At 44.3% G+C, this 25,567-nt stretch overlaps 1 protein-coding gene across 1 annotated transcript in view; it reads left to right on the top strand.

Moving 5' to 3' along the window:
- Positions 1-25,567, top strand: part of MIDEAS (mitotic deacetylase associated SANT domain protein) — a 336,978-nt gene that overhangs the window by 298,745 nt on the left and 12,666 nt on the right. Inside the window, exons 11-12 of the mRNA XM_044074090.1 lie at positions 16,391-16,534; positions 24,359-24,534. Of these exons, the coding sequence (XP_043930025.1) occupies positions 16,391-16,534; positions 24,359-24,534 (320 nt within the window). The remainder of the gene's footprint in view (positions 1-16,390; positions 16,535-24,358; positions 24,535-25,567) is intronic.

Below are 25,567 nucleotides of genomic sequence, written 5' to 3'. Positions count from 1 at the left end.
TGCACCTGGATGGTTTCCGATGCATCGTCGTTGCCACCAATCTTGAGGTGTGGGTGTCCTTGATGAATATGGATACCCCTCCTCCTTTCTTGGTATTGTCTGGGTTTTGGGACGGAACGCATGATATGAGGTAAAACCTGATAGTGCTGGGGTGCTCTCAGGAGCCTTGAACCAGGTTTCTGTCACAGCACAGACATCGATGTTCTCCATACTGAGAAGGGCCTCGAGTGCGTGCATCTTGAGGTTGAGACTTCTGGCATTGAGCAGCATTACCCTTAGTTTTTTTTCTTTGTTGTGTTCTAGGGTGGTAGGTTTAGAATTTGAGCCTTGCCTAAAAAAGGCACTATGGGGGTGGCAAGAGCCTTTGCCAAAATCCGGAATCCCAGGTGTGACAAGTGCAAGCCGTCCCTTGAGAAGCAGCGTGCCTTGTTCAGCATGTCATCCCAGGCAGACAGACATTGGATCCCCTTTGAATGATACCAGAGTTTAAGCCAATTGTTAAAGCTGATCATCTTATCTCTGTATTGTGGCATCATTCTTGGTGAGGGTAGGATACTGCTCAAGGTCAGGGTCATACCTGCTTGGGCTACATAATCAGAGAGCTCCTCTATGTCTCTTTTCATGTAGTCCAAGGAGGTACGTCTCAGGTCGTTAACACCAGCGTGGACAATGATTGAGTCGTACTTGTACCTGCTGTTGAGAGACCTGAGTGCATGCGTTATGTGGCGGATTCTAGCACCCGACAGGCAGCTTACTGTGACCTTCTCCTTACTCAGTCTGGTGAGCGGGACGTCAGTGTGTCTGACTATGGAGTCACCAATGACTAGTGTGTCTGGCATTGTGTTTGGCCTTAAGGGCTGTGACTGCTTGACACTGTGTGGTCTATGTGTTGCAGGTGTTGTGTTCTGAGGTGGTAGTTGTTTGGGTGTCTGCTTTGGTGGCCTCTGCTGTTTTGGTAGATTTTTGATCAGAGCCTCCGAGTATGTCTTTGTGTGTTTATGTGTATGATTTGAGGTTGTGATGGTATTATGTGAGACTGGGTCTATAGTGTGTGTGGTTACCTTCTCCTCCTGTCTGGTCTTGCCAGTCCTATGTTGAGAGAGCTCAGCCTCCAGTTTGGCCGTATAGTTGCATCTCGCATGTATTTGTGTTTTGTGGGAGGAGGAGAGGGTTGTCTGTGTACATGAGGCAATTGTAACATTGCCTCAATATTCCCAGGTTCACCAGCTGAGCAGGAGAGGACATTAGCAACTGATCCCTCGACATGCTAGAAGGAATAGACAGAAAACTTAAAAAGGTTCTGGGGATGTGGGTGACCGAGAAACGGGGTTTGCTTTTATGGGGTACTTTCTATAACAAGAGTGCTGTATCGAGGTGATAAGTACTGTAGGAGCAAGTGCTTGGCTATACAGATAGAGAATAGTCTACTTGGGAGTCAAGTAGAGATAATTTATAGTTATAGGATACACTAAATAGAACAGTAGTATACTTTGAGGAAGGTAGTTTTAAGGGAAAATTTGAAGAGTGGACTTTAGGTAGCCCTAATAGTTTAAATCTGATTAACCAGCGCTGCCCTAGTGTGCAACGGTAGCAGCTCCGCGCTTAATCACGCTAATGCGCGCTTTATAGCAGGGGGCTGGAAAAGACAGGAAATGACCCAAAATGGCCAATAAACTACAAGTTACTGGTTTAAACCACTCCTCTGAGGACAAACAGGCAGCTCAGTACTCCCCACCCTCAGTGGTGAGTAAAGAAACTTCCCTTTGACCAAACAAGGAAAATGGAGAAACACAGGAACCAAGACAAAGCCCAGGGATCAGCAAAATCTGATCACTGAAACAAACTATTAGGAAAGTATGGAAAACAAGAGTATTTTTTTTTTTTTTTAAGTTTTTTTTCAAATAAGCAGAAAATACAATAAATGCTGTGTTTTCGACTAATTGCTATCAAAAGCTAGTACACTTGAGTGTATTAGCCTGTTGTTTAACTTTTAAACAAAACTTAAACAAGCAAGTGCAACAAACAATTCAAGCTATTAAAACAGTAAAAACAGGTAATAACAGAATAAAACAGGCAGAAATAGTAGTCGAAAGGCTTAAAAGTTGAAAATGCAGAAAAAAATACTTAGAATCTGGAAAGTTTGTCTTTTCTGGTCTCTGCTGCTCTAGGAACTCTGCTGGACACCACGAGGAGCTGTGCTGAGTTCTCTATAGCCAGAAAAGCCCGCCAAAGCGCGCTTTATAGCAGGGGGCTGGAAAAGACAGGAAATTACCCAAAATGGCCAATAAGCTACAAGTTACTGGTTTAAACCACTCCTCTGAGGACAAACAGGCAGCTCAGTACTCCCCACCCTCACTGGTGAGTAAAGAAGCTTCCCTTTGACCAAACAAGGAAAATGGAGAAACACAGGAACCAAGACAAAGCCCAGGGATCAGCAAAATCTGATCACTGAAACAAACTATTAGGAAAGTATGGAAAACAAGAGTATTTTTTTTTTTTTAAGTTTTTTTTTCAAATAAGCAGAAAATACAATAAATGCTGTGTTTTTCGACTAATTGCTATCAAAAGCTAGTACACTTGAGTGTATTAGCCTGTTGTTTAACTTTTAAACAAAACTTAAACAAGCAAGTGCAACAAACAATTCAAGCTATTAAAAACAGTAAAAACAGGTAATAACAGAATAAAACAGGCAGAAATAGTAGTCGAAAGGCTTAAAAAGTCAAAAATGCAGAAAAAAATACTTAGAATCTGGAAAGTTTGTCTTTTCTGGTCTCTGCTGCTCTAGGAACTCTGCTGGACACCACGAGGAGCTGTGCTGAGTTCTCTATAGCCAGAAAAGCCCGTCAAAGCGCGCTTTATAGCAGGGGGCTGGAAAAGACAGGAAATGACCCAAAATGGCCAATAAACTACAAGTTACTGGTTTAAACCACTCCTCTGAGGACAAACAGGCAGCTCAGTACTCACCAGCCTCACTGGTGAGTAAAGAAGCTTCCCTTTGACCAAACAAGGAAAATGGAGAAACACAGGCACCAAGACAAAGCCCAGGGATCAGCAAAATCTGATCACTGGAACAAACTATTAGGAAAGTATGTACAGAATGCTCTGACAGCCTTCAAGGACCACATTCTTCCAGGACAACTAATGGTAAAGACGGACAACGCCGCTGTTATGTGGTACATAAACAAGCAGGGGGGGTACACATTCTTACCCCCTCTGCAGACTAGCCATGGCATTGTGGAACACAGCCTTGAGCTACCAAGTGCACCTACAAGCTCATTTCCTGCCAGGAAAATTAAATACACTAGCAGACGGACTAAGCAGAAACCTCATGGACCCACACGAGTGGAAACTGGAACCAAGGCTTGTCAACATGTTGACAAGCAAATGGAGGAGCCCAGATATAGACCTGTTTGCCTGTCCCCAGAACTACCAATTGGGCAAATTTTGCACAAGGACTCCCCACAAACAAGCCTGGAAAGTGGATGCTCTGTCCTTCAGCTGGAAAAACCTATCGGTCTATGCCTCCCCCCCTGCCTCTGCTCTCCAAAGTACTACTAAAAATCAAACAGGACAAACCAAGGATGATTTTGAATGATCCAGACTGTCCGCACCAGCACTTGTACACCCCTCCTGCTCAGTGTGTCATGGTTATCTCCATGGCACCTGCCTCAGAGTCATTCCTTGCTGTCTCAGTAGGAGAACCAGATTCTGCACCCTCAGCTTCTAACACTGAACCTTGCAGCCTGGCTAATTACTTAATCTCTCCTTTACCATCCCTCAGCAAACCTGTGATGGATATCATTTTAGAGGCAAGGAGGCTTAGTACTTGAAAAAATTTATGCTGAAAAATGGAAAAGATTCTGTGCTTGGAACCAATCTCAGGGGATGAGCACAGCAGCGCCCAATTTACCTCCGATTTTACAATACTTAATTGAGATGCTTCACACAAAGGCCTGTCTTTTTCCTCAATTAAAATCCATGCCTCATCCGTTTCAGCTCATTACAACACAGAACCTCCCCTCATCTCTCATCCACTGCTCAAGCAGTTCCTCAGAAGGGCCAAAAGTTTGTGACCACCCAGGAGAGCTCCAACCCCAGCCTGGGGCCTTATCTTTGTCTTGGAGAAACACACTCTACCTCCTTTTGAGCCAGCTGCTACTGCAAACTTAACATTTCTTTCTTGGAAAACAGCTTTCCTTTTAGCAATCACTCCAGCTAGAAGGGTATCTGAATTACAAGCCCTTATGGCAGTGGAGCCTTTCATCATCTTTCATGCGGACAGGGTGCCCCTCAGACCCAATCCATCCTTCATGCCCAAGGTGGTATCCAGTGTGGCTCTTAATCAGTCAATTCATTTTCCAACCTTCTTTCTCAGTCCACAGAATAAAGGGGAACGGATACTGCATTCCTTAAATGTGCACAGACAACTTAGATTCTACTTGGACAGGACTAAACCTTAAAGGAAATCTGAACAACTGCTGGTGGCATTTGCTGCAGGGGCAGAGGGGAAGGCTATTTCAAAGCAAACCATTTCTAAATTGATAAGCCATTGCATTCATTTCTGCTATAAGCACCATGGTACACCTGTCCCCGAGGGGATCAGACGTCACTCCACCAGGGCTGCCTCTACCTCTATAGCCTTTCTCAGAGGCGTCCCTACCAGGGACATCCTAGAAGCTGCTACCTGGAGTTCTGTACATACTTTCGCCAAGCATTATCATTTGCCAGTTTTCTCTAAATCCAGAGCTGGCTTTGCCACTGCAGTCTTGCTGGGCCTTATAGCTGGCCCTAATGCTATCAAAATTCTTCCTCCCAACCACAGCTTTGGGAATCTACCCAAATGTAATGATTGCAACAGTGAAACACAAAGAACATACTTACCATAAATGTAGATGTTAGAGTGTATTCACTGTTATAGTCCTGGATGTTCATCGTGCATACAGCTGCAGTCATAACAGATGGGTTTTCCTGCTGTCAGGCGGGTCCTCGGTCGGCCGAATTCCAAAGTCTAGGTCCGGCGTCTGTTGTCGTTGCTTCTTCCCTGACATCAGTGCGACAGGGGTATAAAAGAACCAGCCGACGCCATTTTCTTCAGTCTTTCTTGCCGCGCGGTGCCCGAAGCAGAAGCAGTTCGCAAGTGCTGGTCGGCCAGCTCCTGAGATTACGAATATTTTTCAACCGAAGTCTTCTTCAAAGCTAAGTACCCCATTGGGGAAACTTTTCTTGCCTCAGACCGATGTCAGACAAAGTTAATAATTGTATTTCATGTGGGAAGCAAATACCGCATAAGGATTTTCATTCCCTCTGCATTCCTTGTTTAGGCCCAGACCACGACGTCTTGGCCTGTCATTTTTGTGCTACATTCAACAGACACACCATTAAGCGGTGGGCGGAGTTCGCCCAACACTATTTTGGCAAAAAATTTAATTACATTATGTCGTCGGGTACTCCAACTCCAGATGTTCTTCATTCCACATTGCTGCAGTCCTAACCATTGGGTAGTCCGCTGTCCAGTCGGCCCGAATACCAAAGTATATGGCTGACGTCGGTCAAGGCGCATTAGACTGATGTCAGGACGTCAGGGTACTAATGCGCATGACCGACGTCATATCCTCAGTCTTTTTTGCCGCATGGTCCGATGCAGAAGCAGTTTTGCGAGTGCAGGTTGGCGTTCTGAAAATTTCAAGTCGGAGTTTCAGACCGAATCAAAGTTGGCTAAGTACCGCTAGAACATTTTGGTTTTTCTTGCCTCAGTATTTAACCGGATGTCAGAAAAAGTGAATAACTGTATTTCTTGTGGGAAGCAGATACCTCATAGGGATTACCATACTTTGTGTATACCTTGTTTAGGGCCTGAGCACGACGTTGTTGGTTGCCGCTCTTGTGCTAGATTTAACAAACGCACTATTAAGAGAAGGTTAGACTGTGCCAGGTTAGTGTTTGGGAAGCGTTGTAATTATAAAATGCCGCCGGATGCTCCGGCCTGCTTCGTCAAAAGCGCAAGGTCAAAACAGCAAAGCCTAGGGTTGATGAACCGCAGTCCCGGACGTCGGTTCTTTAGAAGGCTCAGTGGAGCCAGAGGTTTTGCCAGGAGTTGCTTTGGAGTCTCAGGCAGAGACTTTACTGTTACAGGATGTGCCCTCTCAGGAGGTAGGCCAGGCTGAGGGGGCTTCTCAGGTAACTGTTCTTCCCTCTCTTCCCAAGGTAGTTAGAGCCTCTCCTTCTGTTTCCAAAACTTCTTTGAGAGGTAGGCCAAGTTTAGCTTCAGTGGGGGCTTCTCCTAGCACTTCAGGTTCGGTGCCTAAGAAACATATGCTTAAAATGGCAGAAGATTTAATTACTATGATTAGAGGCTCTATGCCCCCTCCTGATAAGAGGCCTAGGGTGGAACCTGAGTTTGAGAGTTTTGAACGGTGTTCAGAGGCTTCTGAGTCTTCTGCGGAAGACTTGCAGGAGTGTCCTCCTTATTCTGATTCTGATGTGGATGATTCCACTCCTACAGCTTCTCCTCCTGAGGATTTCTCATTTTCAGAGACTCTGCATTCCATGAGGGAGCACTTTAAATGGGAAGGCCAAGATTACTCTGATTCCAGGAAAAGGCTTAGGGAATTCTTATTTTTACCCCAGCATAGGCCCTTAGCTATACCTCCTGTGTTGAATGTGGTGGAAGATGTTTTTGCAGAGGCTTCCCTGAACCCTGATTCTTTGCCTCCTGCCCCTGTTAAACCTGATAGGTACTATAGGGTGCCTGAAGCTCATAAGTATCTGTTTAAGAGTCCTAGGGCAGACCCGAAACTGTTTCTCAGGGGCCTAAAGGTGTTAAGGCCTCTGTTGTTAAAAATCCTGTTCCCACTGATAAAGAGGCAAGGGCTTTGGATAGGTGGGGAAAGAAAGTGTATACTTCTTCCACTTTAGCCATGAGAGCGTTGAATTGTCAGTTTCACATGCTAAAATATCAAAATTATCTCCTTTCACAATTGAAATCTAAGGTGGATGCTTTGGCGGAAGGTATAGAGTGTAAAGAGTTGCTGGATTTAGTTCATGTGTCTGAACAAGTGGGTAAGCATTCTTTGCAATGTGGTTTTGATGCTGTGCAGGCCTCCTCGAGGGTGGCTGCCACTAGTTCTGTTCTTCGCAGGCATGCCTGGTTGAGGGATCAGAATTTAGCAGAGCATGTTAAGACTAGGATTTTGGATGCTCCTTTACAGTCTGATGTGTTATTTGGTTCGCCTGTGGAAGCAGTTTTAAAGAAAATGGAGGACAAAGCTAAGTCTATGCAAACTGTTAAAGATTTTTGCAGGTGCAGCCACCGGGTTTAGTAGAAATTGGCCTACTAAGGGATGGACATATCCTGCTTATGATTCCCAGTCTAGGGGTAGGTCTAGACGTGGTAGGGGCAGAGCTCAAGGTTCTTTTAGGCCTAGAACAGGGGGTTCACCTGCTCAGACTTCTGGTGAGGGCAGGGGTCAGTCCTTTCGTAAACAGACCCAATGACCTGCCTTTTCAGCTGCCAGTAGATTCTCGTCTGGCAGCTCCTTTGGGAGGAAGACTGTCTCTTTTCAAAGAAAATTGGGATTTAATCACTCAAGACAGATGGGTGTTGGATATCATTCACCACGGTTACAGGTTTTATTTCCATACATTGCCCCCTTTCAAAAGCATGCCAGACGTTCCCCCTCCACAAAGGAAAGAGGCTCACAAGCACATTTCTTTGTTACTCCAAATAGGGGCCATTCAGCCAGTCCCTGTACCAGAAAGGGGCCTAGGATTTTATTCTCGCCTGTTCCTAGTACCAAAGAAGGGGAACACGTGGAGACCAATTTTGGATTTATCTATCCTCAACACTTATCTGGACATTCCCAAGTTCAAGATGTTGACGTTACAACAGCTTTTACCTCTGCTGGGCAAAGATCATTGGATGGTAACTTTAGATCTCAAGGAAGCTTACCTTCATGTGCCTATAAGACTAAGTTGCAGGAAGTATCTGCGTTTCGAGCTGGAAATTCTCATTATCAGTTCTCTGCATTGCCCTTTGGCTTATCTACTGCCCAGAGTATTCACAAAGGTTCTGGCTCCAGTGATAGCTTACTTCAGGCTGAAAGGAATTCAAATCTATCCTTACTTGGACGACTGCCTGATTCTGGCTCAAGAAAAGGAAGACCTTCTACAGCATCTGGAATATGTCATAGCAGTGCTAAGATGCCTAGGGTATTCTGTGAACGAAATAAAGTCCAGTCTAGTACCCTCTCAAGACATGTGCTTTCTGGGTGTGAGACTGAATACAGCAGCCCAGATGGCCTTTTAACCCCGGACAAACAAAAGAATCTTTCCAGTTACTTCCATCAACTATCTCTTCAGTCCGGGCTGACTGCAAGGACAGTCCTTCAAGCCTTAGGGTTCATGGCATCTTGTATTCTGGTGCTTCCCAATGCCAAACTGCATATGAGGAAGCTGCAATGGTATCTCAAAATGTGTGGACACAGCACTGCCAGGATTTGGACACTGTCATTCAAATAATACCTTGCATTCAAAAAGAATTTTTGTGGTGGGCTCAGGAATGTCACCTAAACAAGGGACTCTCTGTGACCCGCCAGAGGCGAGTCAGATTTTAACGACAGATGCCTCGGACATTGCTTGGCGAGCTCATCTAAATGGAAAGTGGATACAAGACAAGTGGCCTGCCAGACTACAGCATCTACATATCAACATGAAGGAGATGTTAGCAGTCCAGTTTGCATTAATGGCTTTCAAGGAGTTACTTCTTCCTGGGCAGGTGTTGATTCTAACAGACAACACAACTGTCATGTGGTACATCAACAAACAAGGGGGAACACATTCTTATCCTCTATGCAGGCAAGCAATGATTTTATGGGAGACTGCGCTCAGCTTGCAACTAACTCTTCAGGCAAGGTTTCTGCCGGGAGCACAGAACTCCTTAGCAGATGTGTTAAGCAGGCAAATCATGGATCCCCACGAGTGGAAACTGGATCTTCATGTATTTCAGAAATTGACAGTGTCATGGGGAACTCCAGACATAGATCTGTTCGCTTCTCCACTAAATCACCAGCTGCCAAAGTTTTGCACAAAGGGGTTTCATCACACAGCTTGGAAAGTGGACGCTCTTTCTTTCAGTTGGAAAAATCTTCATGTGTATGCCTTTCCACCTCTGCCTCTTCTCCCAAAGGTGCTCCTAAAGGTCAGACAAGACAAGCCAAGGATGATTTTAATAGCTCCAGATTGGCCTCGGCAACACTGGTACCCACTTCTAAGGAGTCTGGTAAGGAAGCCTCCATGGCCTTTACCTTTGATTCCACACCTGTTATCTCAGAAGGACGGTCACCTGCTCAATGTCAAGCTTCACTCTCTTCATCTAACAGCCTGGCATATTCTGTTTTGAAACACAGCAGGTCTCAACTTCCTCAACAAGTTTTAAATGTGATTATGGAAGCCAGAAGACCTAGTACAAGGAAAGTGTACGCAGAAAAATGGAAGAGATTTTTATTTTGGAGTGCAGCAAAGAATTTGGAGATTTCTGAGCCTAATTTGAGTGTGGCTCTTCAATATCTTACTGAGTTATTGGACAAAGGTTTGTCCTTCTCTTCCATTAAGATTCATGCTGCAGCAATTTCAGCTCACTATGATTGTGACCCACCATTGTTTTCGCATCCTTTGTTCAAGCAGTTTCTTAGAGGGGCAAAGAATATAAGACCCCCACGTAGAGCTCCTACTCCTGCTTGGGATCTCAATTTTGTGTTGGAAAAACTTACTCTACAACCTTTTGAGCCTCAAGGCTACTGCTGAGTTAAAATACTTGTCATGGAAGACTGCTTTTTTGTTGGCTATTACTTCTGCAAGAAGGGTTTCTGAGTTGCAGGCCCTTATGGCAGTAGAGCCCTTTTGATTTTCCATAAGGATAGAGTATCATTACGCACTAATCCTTCCTTTATGCCTAAGGTGGTTTCTAGTGTGGCTTTAAACCAAACTATTCATTTGCCTACTTTCTATGCAGATCCCCAAAACAAGGGTGAAAAGATTTTGCACACTTTAGATGTACATAGGCAGTTACGTTATTATTTAAGCAGGACTAAGGATTTCAGGCAGTCTCAGCAGTTGTTTGTTTCTTTTGCTTTGACTTCTCAGGGCAAGCCTGTGTCTAAGCAAACTATTTCTAAGTGGATTGGGTTTTGCATTTCATTTTGTTATTCCCATCATGGCAAGGAGATTCCAGCTGGGATTAGGCCTCATTCCACAAGGGCTACTGCCACTTCAACAGCATTTCTAAGGGGGGTGGCAACTAAGGATATTTTGGAGGCAGCTACTTGGAGTTCAGTGCATACTTTCTCTAAGCATTACCACCTTCCTCTCTACTCTAAATCTAGGGCTGGTTTTGCCACAGCTATTTTGCAAGGCATGTTGACAGCTCCTGCTTCCTTATGATTTGCCAGCCTCCCTTACCTCTGCTTTGGGATTCTACCCAATGGTTAGGACTGCAGCAATGTGGAATGAAGAACATAGTACAGTTTTGTACCTACCATAAATGTAGATGTTCGAGGATCCACATTGCTGCAGTCCAATTTACCCTCCCTCCTTCCCCTCTGTGTTTAGGGGTGGTGGTGTGGGTTAGGCTATATTCTTGTACATTTGTATATATTGTATATATGTTTGGTGCAGGGTTTTTGTTGGTGTTTTGGTTTGGGCCTTGTCTTTTTAGGGTCTTCTGACATCTGGGGCAAGAAAAGACTGAGGATATGACATCGGTCATGCGCATTAGTACCCTGACGTCCTGACATCAGTCTAATGCGCCTTGACCGACGTCAGCCATATACTTTGGTATTCGGGCCGACTGGACAGCGGACTACCCAATGGTTAGGACTGCAGCAATGTGGATCCTCGAACATCTACATTTATGGTAGGTACAAAACTGTACTTTTTGAGTAAAAGACGCAAAGATAAGGACCGACATACGAGGTCTGCGGCTTCTACCGACACCACGCCAAAGCCGACTACAGGTGGTCCGGTTCTCAGTGAGGCGCCTACGCAGCCCCTGACTACCGACGACACTTCATTGGCGGTGTCTACTGTACCCGAGGTCGCAGGCTCTTCGGCCCACACCCCGACTACCGATACCAAAGCCACTCTTGGCAGTGAAACTCAGAGTTTAGACAGGTCTGCCACCTCTCAAGGTGTCTTCAGGCCTTCCTCTTCTTTTTCCATCAAGGCTTTCACTAAGTCTAAAGCAGCCATGCACACTAAGAGACAAGCTCCACAGGGCCCTTCTCGAGGCCCCATGCCTAAAAAGCAGATGCTCAAAATGGCTGAGGATTTGATTACTCTTATCAGGGGTTCTCAACCCCCCCCCCCCCCGGTCAAAAGGCCCAGAGTGGAGGAAGAATCCCCCTCCTCTGACCAAGCCTCCATTATTTCAGAGCATTCTGATGACCGGGAACATTCATACTCCCCTTTTGAAGATTCTGATGCAGAGGAGTCCATTCCCTCTGTCCCCCCCCCCCCCCCGAGGATTACTCTTTTGGGGAAACCTTGCATACCTTGAGGGAACACTTCCACTGGTAAGGCCAAGAGTACTCCGACTCCAAGAAAAGGCTTAGGGATTTTCTCTTGCTCCCTCAGCATAGGCCTCTGGCTATACCTCCTGTCTTAGACATTCTAGATGATGTGTATTTGGAGGCCTGCCTTAACCCAGACTCTTTACCTCCAGCCCCAGTCAAGCCTGACAGGTATTACCGGGTTCCTGACTCACACCAATTCCTATACAAAAGCCATGCGGCTGACCCAGAAACTATCTCACAGGGCCCCAAGGGAATTAAGGCCTCCACTGCTAAAAATCCATTACCTTCAGAGAGAGATTCCAGAGCTTTGGAAAGGTGGGGGAAAAAGGTATACACCTCGGCCACCTTAACCATGAGGGGATTAAACTGCCAGTTCCATATGTTAAAGTACCAACAGTTTCTGTTATCACAGTTGAAAAACAAAATGTCACAACCTGAACAACCAGACTTGAAGGAGTTGCAGGATTTGATGCATAGTGCAGAACAAGTGGGTAAACATACCTTGCAATGTGTTTTTGATGCTTTAGAGGCCTCATATAGAGTTGCTGTTACAGGATCAGTCATACGTAGACATGCCTGGCTCAAAGAGCAAACCTTACCAGATCATGTCAAAGCTAAATTACTAGATGCCCCTGTATTATTTGGTGTTAATGCTGAGGAGGTATTAAAGAAAATGGAGGAAAAGGCTAAATCGATGCAAGCAGTGAAAGATTTCCTACAGGTACAACCTCCACGTTTCAGTAGAAGTTGGCCTTCCAAAAATTGGTCCTTTCCAGCCACGGACAGACCCCAAAGAGGTAGATACAGGCGCCCGAGGGGCAGAGGGCAATCTCAAGGATCGTTTAGAGGCAGACAGTGGCAAGCTCCTACACAAAGAGGTGGTGAGGATAGTTCACAGCCATTCAGAAAGCAGACCCAATGACTTTCCCCTTTGCATGCCAAGCAAGGCTCAAATGGCAGCGCCTTTAGGCGGAAACTGGCATTATTTTTGAAAAATTGGCATATTGTCACAAAAGACAAATTGATCATGGACATTATAAACAGAGGCTACAGATTCCATTTTTCACACCCTTCCAAAAATGAGAGGCATGCCAAACCTGCCACACAATCAAAGGGCAGAGGCACAAAAACAAATTTCAGATCTCATGGACATGAAAGCTATTCAAGAGGTACCTACACAAGAACAAGGTCAAGGTTTTTACTCCAGACTATTCCTGGTACCAAGGAAGGGAAAAGATTGTAGACCTGTTTTGGACCTATCCATCCTAAACACATTTTTACTCGTGCCAAAATTCAAGATGCTCACATTACAGCAGCTTCTTCCCATGCTGGGCAAGGAGTCTTGGCTGGTAACATTGGACCTCAAGGAGGCATACCTGCATGTCCCAATCAGACAAGATTGCAGAAGATACCTCAGATTTCTTGCAGGTTCAACCCATTATCAATTCTCTGCATTGCCCTTTGGCTTATCTACTGCGTCCAGAGTATTCACGAAATGCCTGGCATCAGTAATTTGCCTACTGCAGACTTCAAGGGATACAAATATACCCATATTTGGACGACTGCCTGATCCAAACGGACAGCAAGTACATACTTCTGAAACATCTGGCTTTTGTAATAATGTTGTTGAATTCCCTGGGATACATAGTCAACAAAAAGAAATCAAGGCTAATGCCCTCTCAAACAATAATTTTCCTGGGTGCCAACTTGGACACAAACTCCCAGATGGCCTACCTCACGCCAGAGAAACAGGGGCAACTAACTCAATACTTCAGAAAACTAGCAAATTTCACCAGGCTGACTGCAAGGAAAATCCTGCAGGCTCTAGGATTCATGGCATCTTGCATCCTACTTAATCCCATGTGCAAAGCTGCATATGAGGAAACTTCAATGGAACCTGAAAAACCTATGGTCTCAACACAGCCACAGTTTGGAAATAATAATACCACTGATTCCATGTCTTCAAAAGGAATTTCTGTGGTGGGCTCAAGCATGCCAAGTAAACACAGGTCTCCCATTCTGCAAGCCTCAAGCAAATCAAGTCATCACAACAGACGCCTCGGACTATGCCTGGGGGGCGCACATGACAGATCGGTGCATTCAGAGCAAATGGTCCCAAAAAGAAAAGCACCTACACATCAATCAAAAGGAAATGCTAGCAGTAATAAATGCTATTATAGCTTTCAAAGACCTTCTGCATCCAGGTCAACTATTGATAAGGACAGACAACACCACAGTAATGTGGTACATAAACAAGCAGGGAGGAACCCATTCATACCCCCTATGCAGGCTGGCCATGTCTCTTTGGAACATGGCTCTGGCATTACAAATCGAACTTCAAGCACAGTACTTGCCAGGCAAGGAAAACACGCTGGCAGACAACCTAAGCAGAAATATGACAGATCCACACGAATGGAAGTTGCATCCTCAAGTTTTTACAGAGATAATTCAAGCATGGGGAAGGCCAGACATAAATCTCTCTGCCTCCCACAAAAATCACCAATTGGCAAAATTCTGCTCAAGGACTTTTCATCCACAGGCCTGGAGAGTGGACGCACTCTTTCATTTGGACAATGACAGTTTATGCCTTTCCACCTCTTCTCTGCTGCCCAAAGTTCTATTAAAAACCAGAGCAGACAGACCAAAGATGATTCTCATTGCTCCAGACTGGCCAAGACAACACTGGTACCCACTCCTGAGGAGCCTGACGCATTCCCCACCATGGACCCTACCTCTAATGCCTCTTCTGACTCAGCACAGCTTCAAAACTCTTCACAGTCAGCTGAAAACACTCAATCTGGCCGCATGGAAGATTCCTTAACTTCACAACAGACCCTACTCTCCAAGGAGGTGCAGGATGTCATTTTGGAGGCCAGAAGGCCTTCTACTAGAAAAGCTTACTCCGCAAAATGGAAACGGTTTTGTGCCTGGAATGAGAAAAAGGGCCAGAATCCTGGAATACTGAATTTACCTCAAATATTACAGTATCTAGCTGAGATACTAAGCAGTGGACTTTCATTCTCCTCCATCAAAATTCATGCCTCAGCCATTTCTGCAGAATACAACTCTGATCCTCCTTTATTCTCTCACCCCCTCTTAAAACAGTTCCTCAGAGGGGCTAAGAATATAAAACCCCCAAGGAAACAACCAGTACCTGCTTGGGACCTCAATTTCATTCTAGAAAAACTGACCTTGCCTCCTTTTGAGCCAGCTGCCTCAACAGAATTGCAATATTTGTCCTGGAAAACAGCCTTCCTTCTGGCTATCACCTCAGCTCGCAGGGTATCGGAACTACAAGCCCTCATGGCTGTGCAGCCTTTCATCATTTTCCATCAGGACAGAGTTTCCTTACGAACCAATCCGTCCTTTATGCCAAAGGTGGTATCCAGGGTAGCTTTGAATCAGGCTATCCACTTACCTACCTTTTACCCTAATCCTCAAAACAAAGGGGAGAGACTACTTCATTCCTTTGACATCCACAGACAGCTGCGTTATTATTTGGACAGAACAAAGCCTTTCAGAAAATCAGAACAACTCTTTGTGTTCTATGCTACAGGAGCTCAAGGGAAGCCAATTTCCAAACAGACAATCTCGAAATGGATAGCCCACTGCATACGCTTTTGTTACTCTTTTCATGGTAAAACTGTACCTGCAGGCATCAGATCTCACTCCACAAGGGCCACAGCTACCTCTGCAGCTTTCCTCAGTGGGGTTCCTACCAAAGATATTTCTGAAGCAGCCACTTGGAGTTCTGTGCATACCTTCTCCAAGCACTATCACCTACCATTATACTCCAAAACTAGAGCAGGCTTTGCCACTGCAGTCTTGCAGGGCACCCTGGCTCCTCCTAGTTCCACCTAGTGCCTACCACCCCTTTTTTAGCTTTGGGATTCTACCCATCTGTTATGACTGCAGCTGTATGCACGATGAACATAGTACAGTTTTGTACCTACCATAAATGTAGATATTCGAGTGCTAATACAGCTGCAGTCCAGGTTTCCCTCCCTCCTTCCCCTCTTGGGACAGGCCTTTTGGCTAATACCTACTCATACAACCTGATTGGGGTATTCATTTATGGTGTATTTGCTTGCAACTACTGTTTTTTGATTATATTGCATTGCATTATTACATAAATTTATGTATCGCCTTCCTTCTGGGGGGCACCTGACATCTGGGGCAAGAAAAACTGAAGAAAATGGCGTCAGCTGGTTCTTTTATACCCCTGTCACACTGACGTCAGGGAAGAAGCGACGACAACTGATGCCGGACCTAGACTTTGGAATTCAGCCGATCGAGGACCCGCCTGATGGCAGGAAAACCCATCTGTTATGACTGCAGCTGTATTAGCACTCGAACATCTACATTTATGGTAGGTACAAAACTGTACTTTACCCTCCCTCCAGCCCCCTAACTTCTTTTGGCTATACCTCTACTTTCCTTTACTATGCTTAAAAGCCTTTTTGGTGTATTTGCTTTTTTGTTGGAGGTATACCTTTGTACTTTTATATTTAATTGCTTCCCATTGGGGGGCACCTGACATCTGGGGCAAGAAAAACTGATGTAATGGCGTCGGCTGCATGTTTTATACCCCTGACAACCTGACGTCATGGAAGAAGGGACAGCAACCGACGCAGGACCCAAGACTTTGTTAGTCAGGTGACTGAGGGCCATCTGCAAGCAGATAACCCAAATGTAATGACTGCAACAGTGAGTACACTCGAACATCTACATTTATGGTAAGTGTACACAACTGTACTTTTCATATCTTTGTATAGTTTTTGATGTTAACAATGGTTCTCTTTTCATGTCGCATCTCTTTCTAGAATTCACACCGTTTTGACCATGTTGCCCCTATTGAAATGGACCTCTATGAAGAAGAGGAAACACCAAAGGGAAATGAAACACCTGAAAGGAAGCCTGACCCAACACCATTAAAGATAACACAGACCCTACAGGCGAGTGAAAATGTAAGGCTTTCAGTATCATTTTTATTTTAATCATGCTTGGAGGCTTCTTTATTATTTATTCATACAACTGTAGTGTTTAGATGTTTGGAATGTTTTGAATTGTTATGGTAGCGATTGTGTTAGCTTTTTGTACTGAGTGGTTGTTAGATGTCTTCTGGCTGTTAACTGTTACATTCCATTAAGACTCGAGGCAAACAGCTGAATGCCATTTGTTGCCCAGAGGGAATGAATTGGTGGCAGTGTAATTGGTGATGGTGGAGGGGTATGACAGCAGTCCTGAATGAAGAACAGTTGCAGCGATAACAAGTGTCATTGACAAGGGACCATAGAAGATTAAAGAAAGGGAGAAAGAGGAAATAAAGTTACTTGGAAAATGCAAGCATCATGGTTTTGGGCAGTTGGGTATCATTAAGAAGGCTGGGCTTTGTTTATACTCTTAGTTTATGTATTGGCCAGCAGGAGACACAAACCATCCAGAAACTGTTTTTGCTTGGGTAGCATTAACCACTGTGCTACTTTGCCATGTTTCTTGCAGATGGAAGCTTGTTTCTCCCTCTCGTTTGCAGTTAGAAACATGTATGCAATTTCAGAATTCCGTAATTGTTTCCAAACCAAGATTATACCAAATGCAGCAAGTCACTGAAATTTTTATAGACCTTACTACATTGTGGGCAGAATGCTGACAAAACAAATTAGCATTGTAGTAGGAAAGGCTCTGCTGTTTCCTCTCACTGAAATAGCCTTCAACTGCGTACATTAATCTACCTAGGCTGCTGATGTACACCGCAGAACTTCCTTCTAGTGAAACGAAGCTCAAGTACATTGAGATTTGCTGGTTACTCTAATTCCCTGCCACTCTTTAACAGTTGCATCTAATAGTGTCTGTTAGAAGGACATCACTCTTGAACTTCTTCCTTTCAGACATAAGACTCTTACTGCTTTCTCTTCTTTGATCAAGCTGTTTGCTTTGCAGAAGGTAGATACTGCTGCAGTAGGTACTGTTACCTAGAAACTCTTACCTTTTATTCAAGATATTCACAGTTCTGTGCATTCACTGACTTCAAAACATCATGTCATCACCTGTTGACAACTTAACATCTATACATAAGGCATGTCATGCAAAACTAATGCTGTTATTGTCAATGTGTGCATCTCTTACTCTTATTGTGTAACAGAGTTGTGGCTGAAAAGGGGCCTGTCTGATTCAGTTCATCCACAAACTTGGTCAGCCAGAGGCCATTAACGGACTGAACTTCAGAAAAGTAGATGAAAAAAGGAGCGGCCCCAGCACTGAGCCTTGAGAGACTCTGCTGCTGACTGACCTTTTTGTGGTTCCCCTATCATAACTTCTTTGGCTATATCTTTGAGCCGTTTGGATATCCAGTGGGTGATACAGGGGCGTATACCTAATTTTCTGAATTTATCTGCAGTGCCTTTAATTGGGTATTGTGTCAAATACTTTAGCCAGGTCAAGGTAGGCAGTATGCACCGTTTCTGCCCTCATCCATTGTTTTGGTGATCTTCTCAAGGAAAAACTACTCGGGTACCAACTCCTTTTCCCAACGGTTCTTGGAATTCATAAATTCCAACGCCCTGGATCAACTAATCCATTGTCCCACCAGGGGCTCCAATATCCCAGACCTGGTCATTACCAACATGGGAGGTAGATGCTCCACACCAGTGGTCACCCCCTCATTGGTCAGGTCTGACCATAAGCAAATCACCCTTGACATCCACATCCCACCCCCACCCCCAGTAAGGAAACCTCCTTTAAAAACTTCTCCAAAGCCAACTTCATGCTACTGAAGTCAGAAGTGACAAACTTCACAACACCCACACAGACAGGATCTGGAAGTTCGACTGCAGAATCCTACACTAAGGCACTGTACGAGCACATCCACTCGTGCATGAATCGTGCCATCCCAAATAGAACCAAGATGCTCTTCTCCAAAAAAAAGGAAGCCAATCTGGTGGTCCCCTGCTATAAACAAACTGTACAACAGAAGGAAAAAGAGGAAAATCCCAGGATGCAAAAAACTCCCTCACCAGCCTCAGTAAGAAGCTGAGATTCCTCATAAAATCCTCAAAAGCTAGTTACGAAAATAAAATTGCCAAAGATTCCAAAGACAGCCACAAGGCATTCTATAGTTATGTCAAGAATCTAAATGGCAATGCTCAGATCTGCTCTGAGCTACAACAGAATGGCATTAAATATACTGATCCCAAGGATATTGCCAATATCCTGGCAGATCGATTTAGTGCCAACTTTACTCCCCTCTCACCCCCTAAAGGGCCCATCTCAATACCAAAAGATTGCCAAATTCCAATAATCACAGCCACACAGGTAGAAACAGCACTCTCCAAAGCTAAGAATGCAGCATCCATGGGACCAGATGACATCTCAGGCTGTGTACTACATGAACTACAAAATGAACTGGCACCCCACCTAAGTGTCATGTTTAATCATTGCCTCACCTCAGGCTTCATGCCCACTGAGTGGCGCACAGCTACAGTTATCCCGCTCCACAAGGGAGGATCCACCTTGGATCCCGGGAACTACCATCCCATCAGTCTGACAAGCCTGATCTGCAAGGGCATGGAACGCATTATCATGGAACTTATAAACAAAGACATTGGCAACCTCCAGACACTGGACCCCACCCAGTTTGGGTTTGTGAAGGGCAGATCTTGTCTCCTGAATCTGATTGACTTCTTTGAATCGGTCTCCAGAGCTGTGGACGAGGGTAAGGAGGTCCACACAGCCTGTCTGGACCTCGACCAAGGCCTTCGACACCATCCCCCACTCTGGAATCATAGATAAACTTACTAAGCTGGGCATAAATCCCTACGTCACTCGATGGGTTGCTAACTGGCTTACTGACAGAACCCAGACTGTAAAAGTAGCAGACTCCAAATCCAGCTCCAGACAAGTGACAAGTGGAGTACCTCAGGGTTCAGTCCTGGGACCACTCTTGTTTGGCATCTACTTCTCTGAAGTAGAGGCCAACACTAAGGGACTCTGGCTAACAAAGTTTGCAGAGGACTGCAAACTTGGACCATTATTGAATCCCCAAATGTTGTGGATATTCTACAAAAGGGCCTTACAGAAACAGATGCCTGGTGCCAGAGCCATGGGCTCAAGCTTAATGCCAAGAAATGTATAGTCATCCCCTTTGGAAAAAAACATGTACCCATGAACTACCGCATAGGTGGCAGGGCACTAAACATCGAAAGTGTGATTAGAGACTTGGGGACACAAGTGGACAGTGGTCTCACTTTCGATAACCACATCACCACAACAGTCAAGAAATCCTTCTATGTGGCACACCTCATCACTAAGGGCTTTTCATCCAGAAAAAAGGAGGTCATTGTCCCACTGTACTCATCCCTCATTAGACCCATTATAGAGTATAATGCCCCATTTGGTATGTACCTCACAAGACATCTGCAACAGCTAGAAAGGCCACAGAAATACCTCACTAAAAGAATCACAGGCCTAAATCAGATGCCATATGCTGACAGTCTAAAAAAACTCCAGCTATACTCTGTGGCATATCGTCTACTCAGAGGTGATCTCTGCTTAACATACAAGGCCATGTCAAACCCTGAGCTGTTGGACATGCTCCACGTAAAGAAATCCCAATCCCTCAGAGCCACACGCTCCAGGGATCTAAACCTTATCACAATGAACAAAACATGCTGGAGGGATAGGTACCTGACCCAGAGACTCCCCATACTCTGGAATAGACTGCCCATACATGTCAAGCAGAGCACCTCATTGGCCCTCTTCAAAAGGAATCTTGATGATTGGATGGGAGATAGGAAATTCACCCCAGGGATCATGTCAGTCGCCATGCTAGACAGGGGCCCAGAGAAGTAAATATTTTGGGAAAAAATTTCCAGGGAATTGTTATGGCTAGGCTTGCATAGGCCTTAGGGCCGATAGCCTAGTACCAACCTATGAACCTATGTTACTGTTCATCACTTCCATAATTCCTTACATAGCTTTGCATTTGACAGTAGTCAGACTTTTGTGTGTCTGTAATTACCCGGGTCCACAGATAGCCCACCCTTGTGCAGATGGTGGACAGCTTCAGTCTTCCGTTCAGTTGGCATAAAGCCTGTATGAAAGCTATGGTTAAGTAGTGATTGTAGTAGTATGGGTAGGTCTTGTGTCATGCTATTAAGGGAGGCATCCTGTAATATTATTGTGGCCATCCACACAGTGTTCTTGGCCTTGGAGAGTGCTGTAAGGACTTGGTTCCCTAGTCACAGTTGGGGGAGCTATGGTTGGACATATTTACTGAGGGGTTAAAAACTGGAGTTAAATTTGTCAGCCAGTAAATCTGCTACATCTTCCAGCTCAGTATAGGTGGCTCCATTTATAATTAGCTCAGCACACTTGTATAGTGTGAGGCTGCAGATATAGCTGAAGAATGCCTTGGGATTGTGCTTGGCCTGATGAGGCTTTAGTAGACTTAATTAGACCCCTGAGTTGCTTGCTTACATTGATGGGGTAGTGTTTTTTTTTTACCTTGCGCATGGCAGTTCCTAAGTAATCATTTTTTCTGTTTTGTTATACAGCCTATTGATGCTGAAGTTCCACCAGGGTGGCTTGTTTTTGAGTTTGTCCTGTGCTTACTCTGAGAAGGTACAACCAGTCACTGTACAGCTGTGCCTTCCCAGAATAAGCACTGTCACTACTCCATCACTGCAACTACACACCATCACATGCTACTACCTCTGCTGCAACAGTGCTGCTCAGACCTGGTGATTTACAGTGAAGTTGAAGATTTTTTGCCACCTTTGCTAACTATAGAAGTACAGTACCTATGAGCCCGCTGCTAACTACTACTACTTGTCTAGACACATCAGATGCAGAAATACCACAGCTACCTTCATCCTTTTCTACCTGGCAGCTTACTGACTCAGTTCTTGAATGTAGTTCAAAAGCAGAAAGATGGCTGCAAATGACCTATAGCTAAATCCAGTGTGCGCACACATCACACCCACAAACACCCCCACCCCTACACCACACCCCCACATTGAGCATATGATGAAGAAGAAAGTACGCTCACACCCTATTTGTAGGACAATAAAGACAGGTTTCTTACAGAATCCTACACTAAGAAAAAGAGGAAGGCTAATGAGTGATAATGGGGGGGTATTAACAGACAAAGATCAAACAGAGGAAACAACCTCCTAATTAACTGACATAATTGCAGTAACAGAAAATGAAACGGGAAGCATAGAGTTTTATCTATCTATAGGTAGGTGAACTGAATCCGACAGGCCCCTTTTCAGCCACAACACTGTTTATAAAATAAGAGTAAGAGATGCACACATTAACAATAACAGCATTAGCATTGCATGACATGCTGTATGTATAGACATTATGTTGTCAACATGTATAAACACATGATGTTTTGATGTCAGGCACAAATACCCTCCAAGAAGGCCTGACACAAATCAATAACTGGTGCCAGAGCCACCGTCTAAAAATCAGTGCCAAGAAATGTATTAACAATATACTTTGAGAAGTCTGCTATCCTTAGAATCTACACAACAATGAAAAGGAACAACTACAATTACTTGTGCAGTTGTTTGTGCTACACCTGGAATTGACCACATTGATAATACACCCCCTTAAGAGTAGACCACCAGTGGTCAGGGATTTGGGAATCCATGGAGACAATAACCTGGCCTTTGACCATCATGTGTCTATGGTGGTAAGGAACTCATCCTACACTGAGCAATTGATAAGGAAGGGTATGGCATCTGGGTCCTAGGATGTCTATGTTCCACTGTAGTCTGTTCTCATCAGACCTCTTTGATTACCTCACCCTTTTTTTATGTTGCGTTGTTGCCTCACAGCAAGTGGTTCTCCCGTTCGATTCTCAGCTAGTGTGCGGGGAGTGCTTTCTGTGTGGAGTCTGCATGTCCTCCCTGCGGTCGCGTGGCCTCCGAAAGACATGTGTGAATGGGCGTTCCTTCGCTGAAGGTTGGGCGTCGGGCTGGCAACTCGGCACCATAAAAAATCTACTGCCAATCGTTAGCGGACCGGAGTTCCGCTGTGGCGACCCCTTACCGGGAAAAGCCAAAAAGACAAACGACAACAACCAAACATATGCAACAACTGGAGTGTCAACAGAAGTTCCTTACAAAAAGAATACAAGGCATAAACATGTTCTATGCAGATTACATCAGAACCCTATTTCCTGTGCTCATGTCTGCTACAGACTGCTGAGAGGCAATCTATCCCTACCCTATAAAATTACCTCTGATCTCTCTGGACCTGCTGCACATTCTCAAAAAAAAACAGCATCAGAATTATGCAATCTAGGAACATAAACTTAGTCTACAACATAAGTAGGATATGTTGGAGGGACAGGTGTATCTCTGAGACTACTCCTTTTTTTGGAACAGGCTTCCCATCCAGGTGAATCAGAGCTCTTCCTGGACCATTGGATGGGAAATCAAAAATGTATTCCTTGTCTAGCACCTATGTCTCTGTTAGAAAGAGGCATCCTGTAAATGCTTGACCGCCCATGCCCAAGCCTAAGTATACCCCTTAAAATAACCCTAGGTGTCAAAACTTATAGATTTGGGAAGCAGGGCTAAGGATGTAATTGTTTTACTGGATTTGGCACTCGTTGGTCAACGGTATCTATCTGTCCAAACACTTATCACAACTGGAATAGCCACAGTACTTTTTCATGAAAAAAAGTCAAGGGCCTAAATTGTGAAAACTATGCAGACAGCCTTGTCCCTCTTCTGAGTATCATACAGGTTACTAAGAGGTGACCCTTGCCTTAAATATAGAATTTCAGCACAACCTATTCTCAGACCTGTTACACATTTGCAAGTCCAGTGGTGTCATAAACCCCCACTCAGGAGATCTCAAATATCTTTTTGCAAAAGAAGTAGGTTTGTATCGGAGAAAATACCACTTCAGTGGTGTCATCTTCCACACCACATAAAGCAAAGTGCTTCTCTTATTTTAGTCGAATGTAATTTGGATGAATGGAATGGTAACCAATCGCAAGTTTACCCCATCCCTTATTGATAGGGAGAATGTGTAAATGTCCCAACATAGCCTTGTTAGGCTCATATCAGGGCTATTTGAATGCAAAATATAAGGGCTAAAAACTTTCATGGTAATGTAAGGCTAGGCTTTGTAGGATCCTAACAGTTCAATAACCTAGTAAGTACCTTTTGAAAAGCTCCTGCTTCCTGCAGCTGACGACCTCTCATTTTTCCCCTGCATCTGCAGTCAAAGTGTTCTGCCCCTCTTAACATCAAACAGCAGGAGGAGGATTTAGGAAGGTAACAGAAGGAATAAGGGGACAGAAGAATGGTCATATGAGTTGGTAGAGAGAAAGAATGGGTAAAATATTTAAAAAATCCGGAGGAGAAAAGAGGAAGAGAATAATGTGGCCTGGATTCTCAGTAATGTGAAATAGAGTGATAGGGTGGAACTCACAACGAAGGGCAAGATACAGAGGGGAGTACGACTGGCAGGTACTTGCAGGTACTTAGAAGCCTGATGAGAAAGCGTTTTTTACATTAAGAGGAACTTGGGTCCTTGAAGTATTCTGCTTTGATGGGTGCTGGAATATAATTCTGTGGAAGCAGTTCAGAAAGTAGTGGAAAGGGGCAGAGGGGGGTGGGATGCTTATATAATGCGATAGCTGTTAAATTGGAGTCTCTGGATATTGTAGCTTTTTTGTTTGTTGTATATTTGTGTAATCCTTCTTTCTCACTTTTTCATTTCTCTTAGTTCTGCATTTTTTGTGATCTGAGAGATTTTTTTGTTTACTGTAGAGCAAGGATGTTCTGATATTGAAAAACCAAGAGTTTGTCAACAAGAGTACAGAGAGGCCAAAAGAGCCTGTTGCAAAACCAAGACAGACCCCTCCACCTCCAAACAAGAAAAAGCCCATTATAGTGAACAAAAGCCAAAATCAAGAGAACACATTTCCTTGCAAAAAGTGTGGCAAGTAAGTAATAATTTTGTTCGAGTGTTAAAGTTGTTTGATTGTGGTCAGACCCTAACATTTTTTCCTTTTTTCTTCTGTGCTTTGTTTTTAAGGTATGAAGTGGGGGAGCATATAACATTATGACTTGCTAGTTTCTAATGATCCGTAATCCATGCTGGGGTTGTCATCCAGTGAAGGAATGTTTTAGAGATGTCTGTTTTTGCTTTGTGCTGAATTTTGTCCACCATTCTTCACATTCTCCAACCATGTAAACTCTCTGGATTACTGGTTATTTCTGTGAGCTTCTGGAGTCCTGCACAGATGGATGAAACTTTAACAATGTTTTGAGCTTTCCTTCATGCAAGAGTCAAGTCTTTGTTCCAGCTTCTGGGATCTTTAGGTACCAGGAGGGAGAGGTTAGGGCTAGGGTCACAGTAAACGTCCAGTGGGTTTAATTTTTTTTTTTTAATGGTGGAGTGGAGTAGATGCTGTTAGTTGCTTTCCTCCTGCTGGCCTGTAAATATTGTGTAGCATTTGTTACGTTAAGCTGTGACCACTACACTCTTATCTGCACTTGCAAGTTTGGCTTGAATGTGAGCATTCATTAGATTGTCTCATGCTCCCCCCAGGACTTGTGCATTCAATACTAGGCCTTTGACCATTTAGCTTTGTTGTAGGTGAGATATCACTTATTCCTTCACACTCATGAGGTAAGTGAGCTGTCTCCTCCAGAAATAGGGTGTGCTAGTAGAATGTGGATTTCTGTGACTGGGCCAAAATCTCTGCTGCAGAGTTGGCAGGGATGTTTTTTTTTTTTTTTTTTGGCAATTTGGTGAAGGTTCTTGTGGCAAAATGAACAACATGAGGAAGATCAGATGTAAGGTAGGTAGTAAATGCCACATAATTGTGTGGTAGATACTTGAGTTACTGGGGATCTGTCTGATGTACTAGAATTACTTTGAGTTCATTTGTGATGAGGACGCGCACAGATATTTGTACAATGTTTTCTGTTCATTCCTCAAATTATTTGATAGGCACCTCTTTGGCTGCACCC

This window comes from Protopterus annectens, chromosome 6.part0 (genome assembly GCF_019279795.1).
Source record: "Protopterus annectens isolate FY-2018-M chromosome 6.part0, PAN1.0, whole genome shotgun sequence".
Lineage (NCBI taxonomy): Eukaryota > Metazoa > Chordata > Ceratodontiformes > Protopteridae > Protopterus > Protopterus annectens.
The sequence above is the reverse complement of the archived record's forward strand: the minus strand, read 5'-3'. Positions and strand labels throughout refer to the sequence as shown.